Here is a 14,587-nt window from a genome sequence, read left to right as displayed (position 1 = left end):
ACAGGGACCTGTAGTGTTTAAATGGTGGTGTGTGTGTGTGTGAGGATTGACGAGGAAAGCAACCAGCCCCGGGCACTGGAGGAAAAGGCGTGCTGGGCTGCTGATAATGTACTGCCCCCCAATGCTTGTAACACCCTGGGTAACTGTCGGAAACCCCAAGGACGGTAAACAACAAGGGGGACAAGGCTCAGTCAGCGTGATTTTATGGTTTGACTTTACTTCTTCCATCCCCACATCCTTATGATGTTGCTCAGTGCTTGAAGTATAAGGGTATAAGTGGACGGGGTTGGCAATATCAAAAATGAACTGAATTAAAAAAAGTCACGAACACCAAAACTTTCTCAGAGCCTCAGATCACAATTTCAATTTTTCAGTTTGTGCTTCACTGTGATTGGTTTAATAATGAAAAATATGTGTCTGAGCAGAGAGTTTCATTTAGCTCAAAAGCACTGAATGGATGCTGAACAATCTCTCCAAATGTGTTTACGTAGTTTAGAAATGATTGCGTGAGACGGTAGCCACCACTGGAAAGAGTCCCAAAATATGAATGATCGACAACACATCTTTACCATCTCTTCTGTCTGTTTCCATTCTGACAATCACGAAATGACATACCGACTTGTGCACGCCCAATCTCGTCACATCTCGGAAGTTAAGCAGGGATGGCGGCCATGGTTACATATGTACATAATATACCACCATTGTGTGTGAAGTGAAATGAAAAAAAATGTCCTCAGTAAAGCTCTTTGTGACCATGTCCATGAAAGGCGCTACACAAATCAACCTTTTTCTTTTTTTTTTTTTTTACCTATATCAATTATACATTTCTTCTGTTTGATGTGTTTTCAGGTTGCAGTGGAGGCGTGACTGTCAAAGTGACCCCCACAGTCGAAGTGATGAAAGGAGAAGTCGCCACGCTGCCCTGCACTCACACCGTCTCACCGCCGTCGTCCACCATCGTAGGCGAATGGTTCATTGTAAGTTTCTTTCATTTTCTAAGATTATTCTACTTAGTCCATCAGATATATTGTAAAATTCACCTACTGTTTCCTACTATTCCTGAGATCCTGATTCCTCACTGATATATTTAACATATGTTTCCGTTCATTCAGGAGGAGCAGGAAACCAGGAAGCGCGTTGCCTTCCGTCAGGGTGGCCAGAGCAAAAGCGACGCGGACACCCCTCTCTCCAACCGGGTCTCGATTGGGGAAGACTTCACCTTGACCATCACATCTGTGCAGCCCTCGGACGAACTCAAGTTCTTCTGCCAGGTCACCGCGGGACCAGCCGGAGTGGGCGATGCTGCCACTGAGCTCAAAGTGTTCTGTGAGTGCGACCTATGACATTTGACATGACCCTCTGGCACCATATGGGCTTTATGACTTGATTTGAAACTGTCACTTGCTCTAAATGTCTATATATGTTTAACGGTTTCTTCAGGCATGCGTTTGTTGGTGAGGTTGGTCAAGACTTTCCCACGTATTTTGCAGCATGACAACATTCCTCGTGATAAAATATGGACCACAGATATATCACACAAGTCTTATATGTAATCACAGATTGTTACATCTGTTTAATCTGAAATGCAGTGTGGTAAACAAGAAGAAACTACAATGACCATGATCCTTTACTGCATTTGAATAATTTTCACATTTGAGACATTATTCTTTTTACACATACCGCCCCAAATTCTTCAAATATGACAGTAAATACTGTTACTGTACACCACGTCTTTAGCTAGAAGATATTTGTTCTTCTCATACATAACAGCTCAATCATCTTGGTAAATTTGGAAGACTTCATCTCTTTTTTTTATACACTTAGAGTTACTAATTCACTCCCTCGGGGTCAATTAGCCGCAGTCTAATCACTTAATTGATAGTTCAATCCTATCTGTCATGTATAATTCATGTCAACTTAATAAAATGGAAAACTTATCATTGGGGCTCTTTGGGATAGAGCTTGCTGCAAACTGCCATGTCCTTAAGCCTCCCATTAAAACCGTCAGTCATGATTTCACCACTCTGACTTTCCATCTGATTTGTCATTCACCAACCAATGACATTCATTCACCCCACGAACGAGATTCTGTAAAGTAAGCTTTATCTTGATCTTTTGAATTGAGATGCTGTGAATGCATAGATTTGTGTTTGACAAAAGCCTTTTTAAACACTTGGGGCCAGATCTTCCACCTGGCGCCAGGACATCGCAACTTCAAATACGACGTTGGACACGTGTTATCTTGCATGTGGCACAGCTTTTGCCCTATGCGTCTGCGCCGACTGAGACATGGTCTATCATTACTCTTCTCTGTCAGGCTTCACATTATTTTCCTCTTTACATCGCGCTGCCGTGTATGCTTCCTTTAGAATTCACGATTATTCCTTCAATCGTCAAATTGAGAACAAAAAGAAAACTACCTAGAAAATAAAATAAAATAAAATGAAATAATAAAATAAAATAAAATCACTCTAAACGGCTTCATTTTAAAACGTTTAATCTGATACTCAAATTAAAATATAAACATTGAAACCACGGGCTCAGGGCGTGATTGTGGTATAGATTATTTATTTGCAACAGTGGGAGGTTCTCTCTCTTTCAACCACCACCCCTCTCCCTTGCCCTCAGAGTCATGTTGGAGGAAAAAGGTTGTTATAGATAACATCACCATTGGCCACTGGAGTCTGTCCTGCCCACTTATTGAGCCAGGACTGGCTCTGCAAGATCTGAAAGTGTGGCCCTACTAAGCACGGCCCCTCAATTTCAGACAGAAGGTTTAATTACGTCTTAACTTAAGATGTTTCATTGTCCTCATTGGGTAATTGGTTCCACTGCATTTGGCCCCCAATTTCAGCTGCTCAAATAAAAAGATGAAGGAATAAGTAAAAATGACTGATAGTCTGTAAATGACTAGCTTCTTTAAAATATATACATATATATATATATATATATATATATATATATATATATATATATATATATTAAAAAAAGAATAATAATAGTTGTCATGAGGCTATTTGGAACTCTCTCCCAGAAAACAGCCAAAGAATCAAGCTAAGCCTCAAATCCCATGAGGCCGACAGCTGCAGGTAGTGATAGCCTGACCTTGCATGTGAACAAGCAGCGGAAAAACAACTGGCCATCCACCTCGGAATTTGTGTGATCCTCTGGTCTTGGGAGGAGTGTTTTTGTGACTTGACCCTTATCAGCTCCTGTAGAACGGGTCACACAGTCAGGATATTTTAATTAACAAGGTCAGCAGGATGGAGAAGCTGCCAATGTAAGATGGTGGGGGGTGTTTTGAAAGCTGAAGTGAATAACAATGCTTTCTTGTTCTTTGCAGTTGCTCCTGAGAAGCCGGAATTGACAAAACCATCAAGTCAAGCCATTTATGTGGACCAATCTTTTAGCTCTGAGGTATTACACTGTGAATTATATGCTAAATAAAAATGCTGAAAATAGTCATTCACTCACTCAACAATAGCATGTTTCAAAGTCATAATTAGTCTTTCTCAAACTATAATCCATGTAGCAGTTGTTACGAACCGATAATGAAATCCAAAAAGTGTTGTTAGATGTTTTATGCTTCATCTTGCTCCTTTTGAGGCTGTCTATTTCTAAATGGCGCCTGTTTTTTTTTTCCTTTTACACAAATTGCTCAAATATAAAGAGCAAATGAAATTCAAACTTTATTCATTTTACTTTGAGATATTTTCATTTATGCTTTAGTGATGCGTTTAAGCTAAGTGCCTTGTATACGCCCAGTTTAGACACAATTTAGTCTAATATAGGTCTAATGAAGGCCCTTTTTAGACCCAGTTTAGTCCTAATTTGATCTTAATCTAGCCTCGGTGATCAATGATTATGTGTTGCTTATAAACAAAAGACATAATAAGGCGAGACACTACAGGTGAACTGGGAAACTTTTTAAATGTAGAGATGTCACTTGAAACTTTTGCTGTAGATTACTGACATAAAGATGAGAAAAATGTATTACAGTATTGCAAGTTTTTTTTGTCATTTTATGTTTTCATATAAAAATAAGGCGTTTTATGACTAAAAATGTCCAAACAAATTCAATTTATGGTTTCATTTTGTAATATTCGTTCCCAAGACTTTTTCAGAGGGGATTTTGGATATCTTGAAAAATCTGTAAAAATTGAAATTTAAAGTTTTTTGACATTCAAAACTTAATCAATCAGACTTGTAATTAGTCTGTAGGTCCTACAGATTTCCCATATAAATCTACGGAGAATCATTGAATCAGTGAAATAATTATACATGTTATTGTGAAGAGGTACTGGCTATTTTTTTGTTTCCAGGTGAAAGTTTATATGTTAAGCGTCCATTAGCTCAAAACCTGAAAATTAAAAAAAAAAGAGTTTTACCAAATGTCTCCCCTTAATTCTAGCATGACTTCAGCTCTTTGCTTTTGTTTTGTGACAGATCGGCAGATGTGTGACCATGAACGGACACCCTCAGCCCAGGATCATCTGGTTCAAAGACGACCAGCCCCTGCCTGAGGTCAAAGACAGGGATCAGAGTATGTCCATACACACTGAACTGTCCCACATAAAATCAAACCCTTTCATTGTATAAATCTCAACATCTTTGTCCCACAGAAACCTACATGGTTCCCTCTGTGGTGAAGGAGGCGTCAGGGCTGTTCACTCTCCACAGCAAACTCTACATGAATCCCTCAAAGACAGACAAGGACTCCGCGTTCTACTGCATGGTGGAGTACAAGATGCCGGGGGGGCAGGTCCAACAGAAGAAGTCCGACAGCATCACCATCAACCTCAACTGTACGTTTCACTTTTATCTCCCTTTTTATCCCCCTAATAAAATGGCTTCTTTCTTCATTACATTTCCAGACAATAACAATTCATTTGAACAAAATATAACACTAAACTAAACTATAACACCCAAATCGGATATGTACCAGTGATTGCCTCTGTCTTGTGTGTCCTCAGCTATATAGGGTTTCTTTGTATCATCCTGTTTTTTATTTGATTTGGTGTGGTCTGTTGCCGTCCCTGTGGCTTTTTTTAGTTCTTTATTATGTCCTTTTTTCCATCATGCCAATTTGTTTAACTTTTTCCGAAAGCCATGTCTTCTTAGGCACTGACTCTTCCTTGGCCCTTGACTGTTCCAGATCATATTAATGGACTTGTTGTTTTTTCATAAAGGCTAACAAAACAAATAAAGCTTGTTTGTGAACATAGACAAGATAGACCTTTTATAGAAACAAAAAATAATTATGCTTTCCACTCCAGTATCAATTAAAATAGTTTTTTTCTTTGTACTCATCCAAACGTCAAAACCAGGTGCCATTACTGCCAAAGAAATGGCTGTAAAGATGACAGTTGTGAAGTCTCATCATGATTATTGAGAAAGCTGAGATTAATACCCCGCTCTACTGTCTACCCTTATCCAACCAGATGCATCTGAAACCGCCACCTTCTCCCTCGTTGACACCGCTCCCATCAAAGAGGGCGATACTGTCACCATGAAGTGTGAGACCGACGGCAACCCGCAGCCCGAGTTCGAGTTCACCAAAGACGTATGTGAACATTTGTGAAAATACTGTTTAATTTGTTCAACTGTTATCAATTGTCACAATGTCTGTGTCTGTTTTCCACGTAAAGGGAAAGTCTATCATAGGAGAGGGCGGCATGCTGGTCCTGAAGTCCGTCAAACGCACAGATGCCGGCGTATACCAGTGCACAGCTACTGACTTTGACAACATTGACGCTGATCTTAGTGGAACAATCACCCTGTCTGTCCACTGTGAGTTCACTTAAATCTTACTGACTTAAAGGGACATTTTTTGTTTTACATTGGGTTGTAATACATCTCCTGCTTGGTTCTACAATAACCTTAATTACCTGTCTTCCAATCATTATCACGAGAGATGTACTGATCAGGCTTTTTTGTCTTCCGATACAATACCGATACTGGGGGTTTGAGTATCTGCCGATATCCGATATTAACGGGTAGGCCTACCAAGAGGCTTTCTTCTTAAAAGTGGTTTTCGATTAGTGAAAAAGTGAATGCTCCTCTTTTCTCCATTTTAAGTTCAATAAAGTCTTTTCTCGTCATGATGTTACAGATCAATTATCAGCTATATCTATTTATAAGCTAATTGAAAAACATTTAACAGTGGACTGGATTTTCAGTTCTATTTTTGGGACATTGTATTTTACATAGATAACACATAAAGTGATCTGATCATTAAAACTTAGCATTACAAATATCTAATATCAGTTATTCTTTAACGGTGTTTCATTAACTAAAATACAAACACTTGGCCGCTCATCGGCCAGTTTTATTTTTATTAGGCTTCTTTAGGTATGTTATAGTTTCTGACCCACTAAAGTAGAATACAGCCTAGAATAGTAGTTGCTAGCAATAGCATGCTCCCGCTAGCTTTAGCATACTGTTGCTAGCCGTGACATTTTGCGTGGCTAACAACATTCATGGAGGTTAAAACTAGTTCTTAGCTTCAAAATGACATACAGAATGCCCATATTCACTTAGATTTAGTTGGTGAAAGTTGTGTTTTCAAGGCGGTGAGAGCCAATACTGGTATCAGTTCAGTCCCGGATATTTGTAGCCAATACCTGATATCATATTTTCCAGTATCGGTTCCGATATCTGATTCCAGTATCAGATCGGTGCATCCCCTGAAACAGTGTGTTCACGCAGTGTGGAGTAATAATATTGAATTTCCTGGATGTGGCATGTCAAAAATAGAACATAAAACTATCTTCACATTTTTAAAGCCTGTATTCTGGTTAGCTGAAAGTAAAAGCTTGTTGTCACCGTGTCCACTGCAGAGGGCGCTTTAGGCCAATTCAAAATCCTGACCAGCTTTCACTCCTAACTCTCTTTTACCTACAGTATACTGGCTTTACCCCCGAGTCGTCAGGCCTATCTCTTTTGAACAGAATGGCAGGGGTCACCATTTTAATGGATTCCTCACAGCCGGGAGATATCCAACTCAGTTTTTCACAGTTCATCTGTTACTTTAATGTTATGCCTGCTCCACTCCCTAATTTGATCTTATCATTCAAATTAAGGAGGGGAAAAGAAACAGCGGAGAATAGGCTTAAGAGTCCAAATGAGCTTAACTTCACTGGAGGCTAAGTCGAATTTGGAACATTCTGTCTCTAATAAACCTTGGTCGAAAGTGAAAATCCTCTCCATCACATGCTGTTATTGCATCACGTATCGTTTTTCTTTCATTTGACAGACATCGACCCAGTCAGCGTGACCCCCGCCGAACCGCAAGTGGTGATGCTTGGAGACAAAGTGGAATGGCAGTGCAAGACCAAAGGATCCGCCCCACACACAGTTCAGTGGAAGAAGGTACAGTACGCGTTCCTTACCTCAGTGTGACCCTTGCCTTATAAAGTAAAGTATATATAAACATACAGTATTTCAACAATAGCTTTTTATCAGTTGTGAAAATATGCTTCCCTTCCTGTTTGCCATAGATGGACACTGCATGCACACCAGACGACTCTAGAATTGCCTTTTGTTTTTCAATTTTGAGATAATGCATTTTAACCTTGACTTATACAGCAATCCATACAGTTTCCAGGCTAAAAGCTGCAGTGCCATAACAAATGAATTCAAACTGAAATAGCAAGGAAAATTGCCCTTGGAGAAAATGTTTAATGGAAATATTATGGATGTGCAGGAAAGCATTTTATACAGTTCAGCTGCCATACTGAATTGATTGTGCATTTGAAAGCTGCTTTATTCAAACTAAGCTGGATTTTATGTCCAAAAAAGCCTATTAAAGTATGGTATACATTTATTAACCATATAAAAATTAAAAGAGTAAGTAATAACACACACCTTACAAATCACTATGGCATAAAACACTGACAAACCCTTATTTTCATAAGACAGATAGCACTCGGCCTAGGGATAGAAAATTGTAGGCATCAAAAGTAAACATTTCTTGTTGTCTCGCCCCAACCTGGTACATTTGGTTGCTGTCCACGCCCCTCTCTCTACTTGTTGCGATGTTGTTGCCTCAGCTTGTGTATCTACAGTATTGCAGTATCTCCTGGGTGTGATACACTCACTCGGAGGCTGTCTGCACAGACAGGCCGTTTGTTCTCAGAAAGAGAGATTCCTGTGAGAAGGGGCTGAGCAGAATTGCGAGAGACAGTTTATCATGTTGGAGTGACTTTGATTTGTTTTTTTGTGGCAGTTTGGGAATTATGTGTGTGAGGGAGAGAAATTTGCTGCAGGTTTCTTGGTTGTTACTGTAGTATTCCAATGTTTAACAATAGCACAATTGAATGAATTTAAAGCTGCACTATGCAACTTTTTAAGTGACTCAGTGGCATTATGGATGCAGCTTGGCAACTTTGCTTTCTCTCACATTGGACTTTATGATGCTCCAAGATCGTTTTTAGGAGTTCGTACCAGAAACTTTCCAGAAACCCAAAAACAATTCATTCTGGAGCGTCATAGAGGCCACTGTGAGGGAAAGCAAAGTTGCCAAGCTGCATCAATAATGCCACTGAGTCACTAAAAGGTCGACTATGCACAAATATTGTGATATTTTTTTTTTCTCATTAAAAAAAGTTGCATAGTGCACCTTTAAGTGGTGTGCATGCTACTGCAGAGACAAATATTACATTTTCAGCTAATTATGGAACACATTCCCTGCCTTGAGGAAAGTCGTATTAGCATTAGCCAGTAGTCAAAATTAAAAAATACTGCTTACACAGCGTATTAAAGCCTGTGTTGACAAACCACAGCTGCCCTTGGGTAGACGGATGGAAGCAGGGCTGCCAATCTGACTTTTAGTGGGTTGCAAGTCTTAGGGATTTTTTTCAGTGTTGATCCACTGAAAAGTATATGAAGTACAGTATCTGAGTTGTTTTGATCATAATTTCAATTTAAGGCTCATTGAATACTTATTTGCTTGTCATTCCATACCATTTGAGAGCTACTTATTTAAACCACAACAGGGGAATGTAGCTGCTCTTGTTGCATCTTTTCAACCTATTTACACCAGGTCATTAACCAGACTAGCGTTCCTGTCATTTGTACAAATATTATTTTTACCGCAGTTATGTTATACTGTATGTAAATGATCATACATATGCAGTGAGCTTACTTTTTATTTTCACCTCTCTAGGGCTCTGAGGTGCTGTCCCAGGACGGCACTCTGTCCATACAGGAAGTCTCCTACGACAAAGCTGGGGAGTACATGTGTGTGGGAGCTGTGCCCTCTGTGCCGGGACTCATGAGCCAAGCTAGTGTCAACCTCACTGTCAAAGGTAACACACTGGAAAGCATGCACATTACACATTTAGTCTAAAGGAAGGAAGTCGTGTAGTTGGTGGAAGCGGCTGCAAGTGGATGTCACTTCCTACATGATTACTCCACAACACAATGAGATAGTCACGATAATGTTTGTTATATAACATTTAGGAAAGCCAATAATTGAGACGCCAGCTTTTGGAGAAGTGACGAAGGAAGGAGAAATGGTGACTCTGAAGTGCGCATCCTACGGCCTCCCCCGCCCACAGTTTACCTGGAAGCCCGAAGGAAAAGAGGTATGCCAAAATCTGAAAACCCGTTCCGATTTCTCATAAGCAGATACCGTTGCCGGATATCTTTCTAGCTCACTTCAAAGCAAGTCGTAAGCCAGAGCATTTTCTTGTCAGTCAATATGAGATCTTGCGCTTAGTACACTTCAAAAGATAAGTGTGCAGAGTGTGCTAACACTCCGTAGAAGACCACAAGTGAATTGAGAAGTAAATGCAACCTTTAAAGAAACACGTTTGATTTCCTCTGCAAATAAATGATAAAAGGAAGTGTTTCAAGATCCTGTAATTGGAATCGCATAATAGCAGATTCATGTTTTAAATTGTCTAAATTTAAAGCAGATGTGCAACAGATGTGCCACACCATCACCATTTTATGTTTTATGAAATCCTATACCTGCGATAAGCCTATTCAGAAAGATAAACCCTGTGTTTTGCTCCAGTCTGTCACATTGGAGGGCAACAAAATGGTGAGCACCGTGACGCTCCAGGCCACCGCCGAGATCATGAAGAGCGGCGTTTCCTGCGAGGTCTCAAACAAACACGGCACCGACCAAAAGACGATCTCAGTATCTGTAAAAAGAGGTTAGTGCCCACGACAAAGTGACGGACAGCTAACATACCCACTCCATCGTTCTCCTCTTTTCTAACCCTTCCTTCTCTGAACCCTCTCTCCTTGCTTTCTTCTCTTTTACAGCAGCTCACGGCAACGCCGACAGAGGTAGAGCCCTGTCCCTCCTCCTCCTCCTCTCCCTCCTTATCTCAGGACTTTTTATTGCACAGTCCCTGTAATTTAGAAACCCCCCGACCATTACACTTAAATGCCCCCACACACACACACATTTACAAACACGAACACACACTCCCCGGCTGTACTGTAATCTTGTATATTTGCCCTCTTGCTACCGGACACTGTGGATATTGTATATTGTTATTCCTTTTCTCTCGTCACCTTTGTATGATGTCTGTCTGATATTTTGTGGATGCTACTAAGATTTTTTGTGACCCCGTGGGGTCAATAAAAATTCTATTCTATTCTTTAACCCTCTTTTTCCTCTCTGTGCTTCTTTACTCGGTCAGTGCGGTTACATGCCAAGAATAGTAATTCATTATTCACTTTAGTTTTCAGATAATGTGTGAAAGAGTTTGAAGTGTAATTGAATTGAAGGAGAGATTAGTAGGAACAAACTTTGATAAGATGAATGATTTTAGTTGATGGCTATGTTAAGAAATGGTACACGGTGTGGCTTTATATCTGTTAATCTGCTACTCTCACTTTCTTAGATTTATTAACATATATAGTGATCCATTAGTGTTTTTAATTTAAACAGTTTTAATGGCTTTGATCACTTGCATGCTGTGATGAGTATTATTATTTATTCTTAAAATGAGATTAATTAAACTAAAAAAAAAGGGGCTTGCATGTATATTATTAACGCTGAATGATATTCGCATATCATAGTGACGTGGATTAAACAGCTTATACAAACTCTGGGAAAGACAGACAGATGTCCAGCTGTGAGCATAGGGTCCCACTGCATGTAAACGCTCTGACTGCCTCCTTTTGTGTCACTTCTGTGTCTTGTCTCCATTCTCCGTCGTTTACTCACTGGATTGTTGTGTGCACCCGCTAGTAGCATTGGCAGTGCGTGTATGTAAGTAACCGTTGCTTTGCGATGCTCTGGGACTGAGAACCTCTCTTTTTCTTCATAAAGTGCCGCTCTCTGGAAACCCTGTGCTTAAGACAGGTCTGTATGCTAACCCTTTTGACATGTGTTCGGTGTTTACGGTAGTTTAGTGTGTGTAGAGATGTCTATACGTGACACACACAGGTTTATGCGTTTGTGTTTGCGGAGCTTGTCTAAGCCTGTATGACTGTATCTGTGGGGACAGGCCGAGTGTTAAGTTTAGAAAATAACAGACCCGATTACCCTAAGCATATATATATTACACTAAGGTTCAGTGAAGCGCTGTGTGTACGATTTACTAGTCAATGCCAATGTGCAATCTCTGAATAGAATTACAAAGGTAGCAGCCATGTCATTGTCAGAGTGGCTACAATTGTATAAGTTATGTTTTGGAGACTTTTTTGGACTGTTTCTGGTCATTCCTCTTAGCCTTGAAGAGTCGGTATCATGTAAATAAAACACTTCAACAGTGGTTACCCTGTCCTCACAAGTACAGTAATACAAGCGCAGGTGGGCGGGTGAGTATGTCTTGTTCTCTAGCTCGTCCTTAGCTCTGTGTACTGTATGTTACTGTGCTATGGTGTTGGCCCGTTGCTTGGGTCCCATCGCATTTCAAGTCATTGCATTCAATTAGACTAACCCTACACCCCACCCCACCCCGCCCTCTTGCCCCCCCCCCCCCTCCTCTCCCTTAACTTCACTTTTTACCCTTTCCTCATTCCCCCCCCTCCAACCAATCAAATCCTCCCATAAATCCTCCCCCCCATCTCACACCAATCAACCCCCCCACACGATGATTACTCTCAAATCAAAAATCCACTCCCCCCGCCCCTTCTCAACGATCACCCCCTCTACCATTGGCACCCTACTACTTCCGCCCCCCCCTCCCCTCCTTCCTTCCTCCCTCCTCCCATGTCTCCGCCGGTCCACCGTTTGGGCGCTGTAGCCGACATGCAGCAGGGAGGCTCCAGCTCGGTGGTGATAGCGGTGGTGGTGTGCGTCCTGCTTCTCCTGCTGCTCGTGGCCCTCATCTACTTCCTCAACAAGAAGCGCAAGCTCCCCTGCGGCAAGAAGGACAAGAAGGAAGTGTGAGTAAAGGAAACAAACAGCTGGTAGCTCGCTAATGGAGCACACTTCAGAGGGAACGGAAGTGACATCACAAAATAATAAAAGATGGGGAAAAAATTAAAGCGTTTCACATCAAGGAACCAGTCACCAATCCACACTCTCATTCATACACCAATGTACGCAGCCACTGGAGGCAAGGTGGGTGAAGTGTCTTGCCCAGGGACACAACGACAGTGTGCACCTGCCGGATTTGAACCACCGACCCTTTGGTCACAAGATGACCCGCTCTACTATCGCACCGTCGGACCGGTGGCGTCGAAAAAACAATATTTGATTGTTTTTTTCAAACCTGTACGCATACTGTAGATAGGTTATGTTCACAAATCTTACAAACGTACTTACACTTACTTAAAGAGGGGGTATTATGCTTTTTTCAATCACACAGCACCTGTCACACTACAATGATGACCAAACCTTCTGTTGGTCTGTAAATGCAGTAAATTAAAATAACTGCCTTGTATAAAATTGCTCAAAATGGCTGTAGTGAATGTCTTGAAATAGGCCTCTGTCTCTTTAAGAACCTCTGACCCTTTCCGACACGCCCCCTCCACACGCTGTCTGTGGCATCAGTGGGGAGGGGCTTCTGCTGAGGAGCAGTGGTTGGTTACTCGGCTGGTGACGAAAGCTTGGCGGCGTCTCCAGGAGGTGGGGGCGTTCCTAGGAGGACTCAGGCAAACCTATCCCTAAAATGGCTGCCATCAGAGTTTTCACAGATTACTCAAAAATACGTGAATGTGCCAAGGCAACACTTCAGGCAGGTTTTTAATGACGGATTTTTCATAATACCCCCCCCTTTAAATGTTTGCACTGCTACTTCGTAATAATGGATGGTTTAGATTACCTTGCAAACAGAGGAGCAAACCAAGCATAATAATAAAATAATGTAATTGGCCTTTTGACAAAAACAGTTGAACCCTACCTTCATAGGCAACATTAACCTCTTCAATGAACCACAGATGAATTTTACAGTGGAAGATGCCACATACAAACGTATGCTCATTGTACTATGCAATTAAAGTTTTACTGTGACATAAATGAACTCGCCTATTGTGCTGTGCACTACCAATTACTATTCCTACAGCTATTGCATTGACTCACACTGTTCTGCAATTACACAGCGGGGATTGGATCAATTCATTATATTATGCATGAGCGTTGTGTATGGACTGATTGAGAAATGAGGAAAAATTGGCTTAAACCTGAATTAAAATAAATACTTATGGGACTCACTTGTGAATAAAACCACAGCATCCGCATCAACCTCAAGCTATGTGGACTCTTGGCAATATAATAGTTATTGTAATCACTGTTTTAATCTGTACTCTACATACATATTTATTTATTTAGAGGCTTGTGGTTCTTCTTACACAGTTTATGTTTTGAATTCTAATTTATACCCTGAAGAAAACACAGAAAACACAACGTCCACTTCATTTATAGTTCACACCACACAATGCATTTGTGGTTTTGTCTCTACCACTGGTCAATGTGTGCTTGTGCAGAGTGTTTGCAGACTCCACGGTGATTAATATTTGATCAACTCTGTGCTCATGCATTCTCCCCGCCGTTTGTAGGGCCACTGGAGAAGTCAATAACGACATTGTGGTGGAGATGAAGACTGAAAAGGCCAATGAGGAGTCGGGTCTCCTCAACAAGAGACCATCTCCTGGGCAGGTATGCTATCAGTCCACACTGAACACACTGTATACGCTGTATAAAATGTTCACCTATTACGGGGAAGGTCTAGTGGATTTTGAAAGGATGCACATTCAAAAGGATGAAGCCATTCTCTGTTTATTCTAGAGGTCAAAAATGGGATTGATGTAAGAGTAGCTCTTGTTATGAGAACCATCTTGAGGGTTTACAGACAATGCTTCACAAAATGAACAAATCCAGTGGCAAACAGCAAACAAGTGGCCTGGTAGAAGCCATGGGTTTCCAGGTGCACACGAGTTGTTTCTATGTGATTTGTTGATCAGTTATGTGCATTAAAACTTATATAATCCAGCCAGTGATGGTAGAGGTATGTAATGTAATGTGTATGTCTTCTGTTTACCCCTACACTTTGAGCAATGGTCATGCAGACATTTTCAGGTCAAATATAAATCACAGCATCTTCAAAGACACTAGTATGCTTTCTGACTTCTGAATGAGCTCAAAGTTCAAAGTGAGGAGCAGAACAAACTCTTTTGA

The 14,587-nt window shown here is 40.9% G+C and overlaps 1 protein-coding gene across 4 annotated transcripts in view; it reads left to right on the top strand.

The window, feature by feature from the left end:
- The window catches only part of bcam (basal cell adhesion molecule (Lutheran blood group)), a 61,409-nt gene that overhangs the window by 45,830 nt on the left and 992 nt on the right, over window positions 1-14,587 (top strand). Inside the window, exons 2-16 of one of the 4 annotated variants that reach the window (XM_079561907.1) lie at window positions 850-977; window positions 1,113-1,326; window positions 3,344-3,417; window positions 4,447-4,543; window positions 4,623-4,805; window positions 5,442-5,563; window positions 5,649-5,790; window positions 7,256-7,371; window positions 9,167-9,308; window positions 9,463-9,587; window positions 10,022-10,163; window positions 10,276-10,299; window positions 11,294-11,326; window positions 12,213-12,354; window positions 13,969-14,068. In XM_079561907.1, coding sequence (XP_079418033.1) covers window positions 850-977; window positions 1,113-1,326; window positions 3,344-3,417; window positions 4,447-4,543; window positions 4,623-4,805; window positions 5,442-5,563; window positions 5,649-5,790; window positions 7,256-7,371; window positions 9,167-9,308; window positions 9,463-9,587; window positions 10,022-10,163; window positions 10,276-10,299; window positions 11,294-11,326; window positions 12,213-12,354; window positions 13,969-14,068 — 1,784 coding nt within the window. The remainder of the gene's footprint in view (window positions 1-849; window positions 978-1,112; window positions 1,327-3,343; window positions 3,418-4,446; window positions 4,544-4,622; window positions 4,806-5,441; window positions 5,564-5,648; window positions 5,791-7,255; window positions 7,372-9,166; window positions 9,309-9,462; window positions 9,588-10,021; window positions 10,164-10,275; window positions 10,300-11,293; window positions 11,327-12,212; window positions 12,355-13,968; window positions 14,069-14,587) is intronic. The other 3 variants (XM_079561908.1, XM_079561909.1, XM_079561910.1) reach the window with 3 other exon arrangements.

This window comes from Gobius niger (assembly GCF_951799975.1).
Source record: "Gobius niger genome assembly, chromosome: 8".
In the NCBI taxonomy this organism is placed as follows: Eukaryota; Metazoa; Chordata; class Actinopteri; order Gobiiformes; family Gobiidae; genus Gobius; species Gobius niger.
This window is presented reverse-complemented; position numbering and strand designations above follow the sequence as displayed.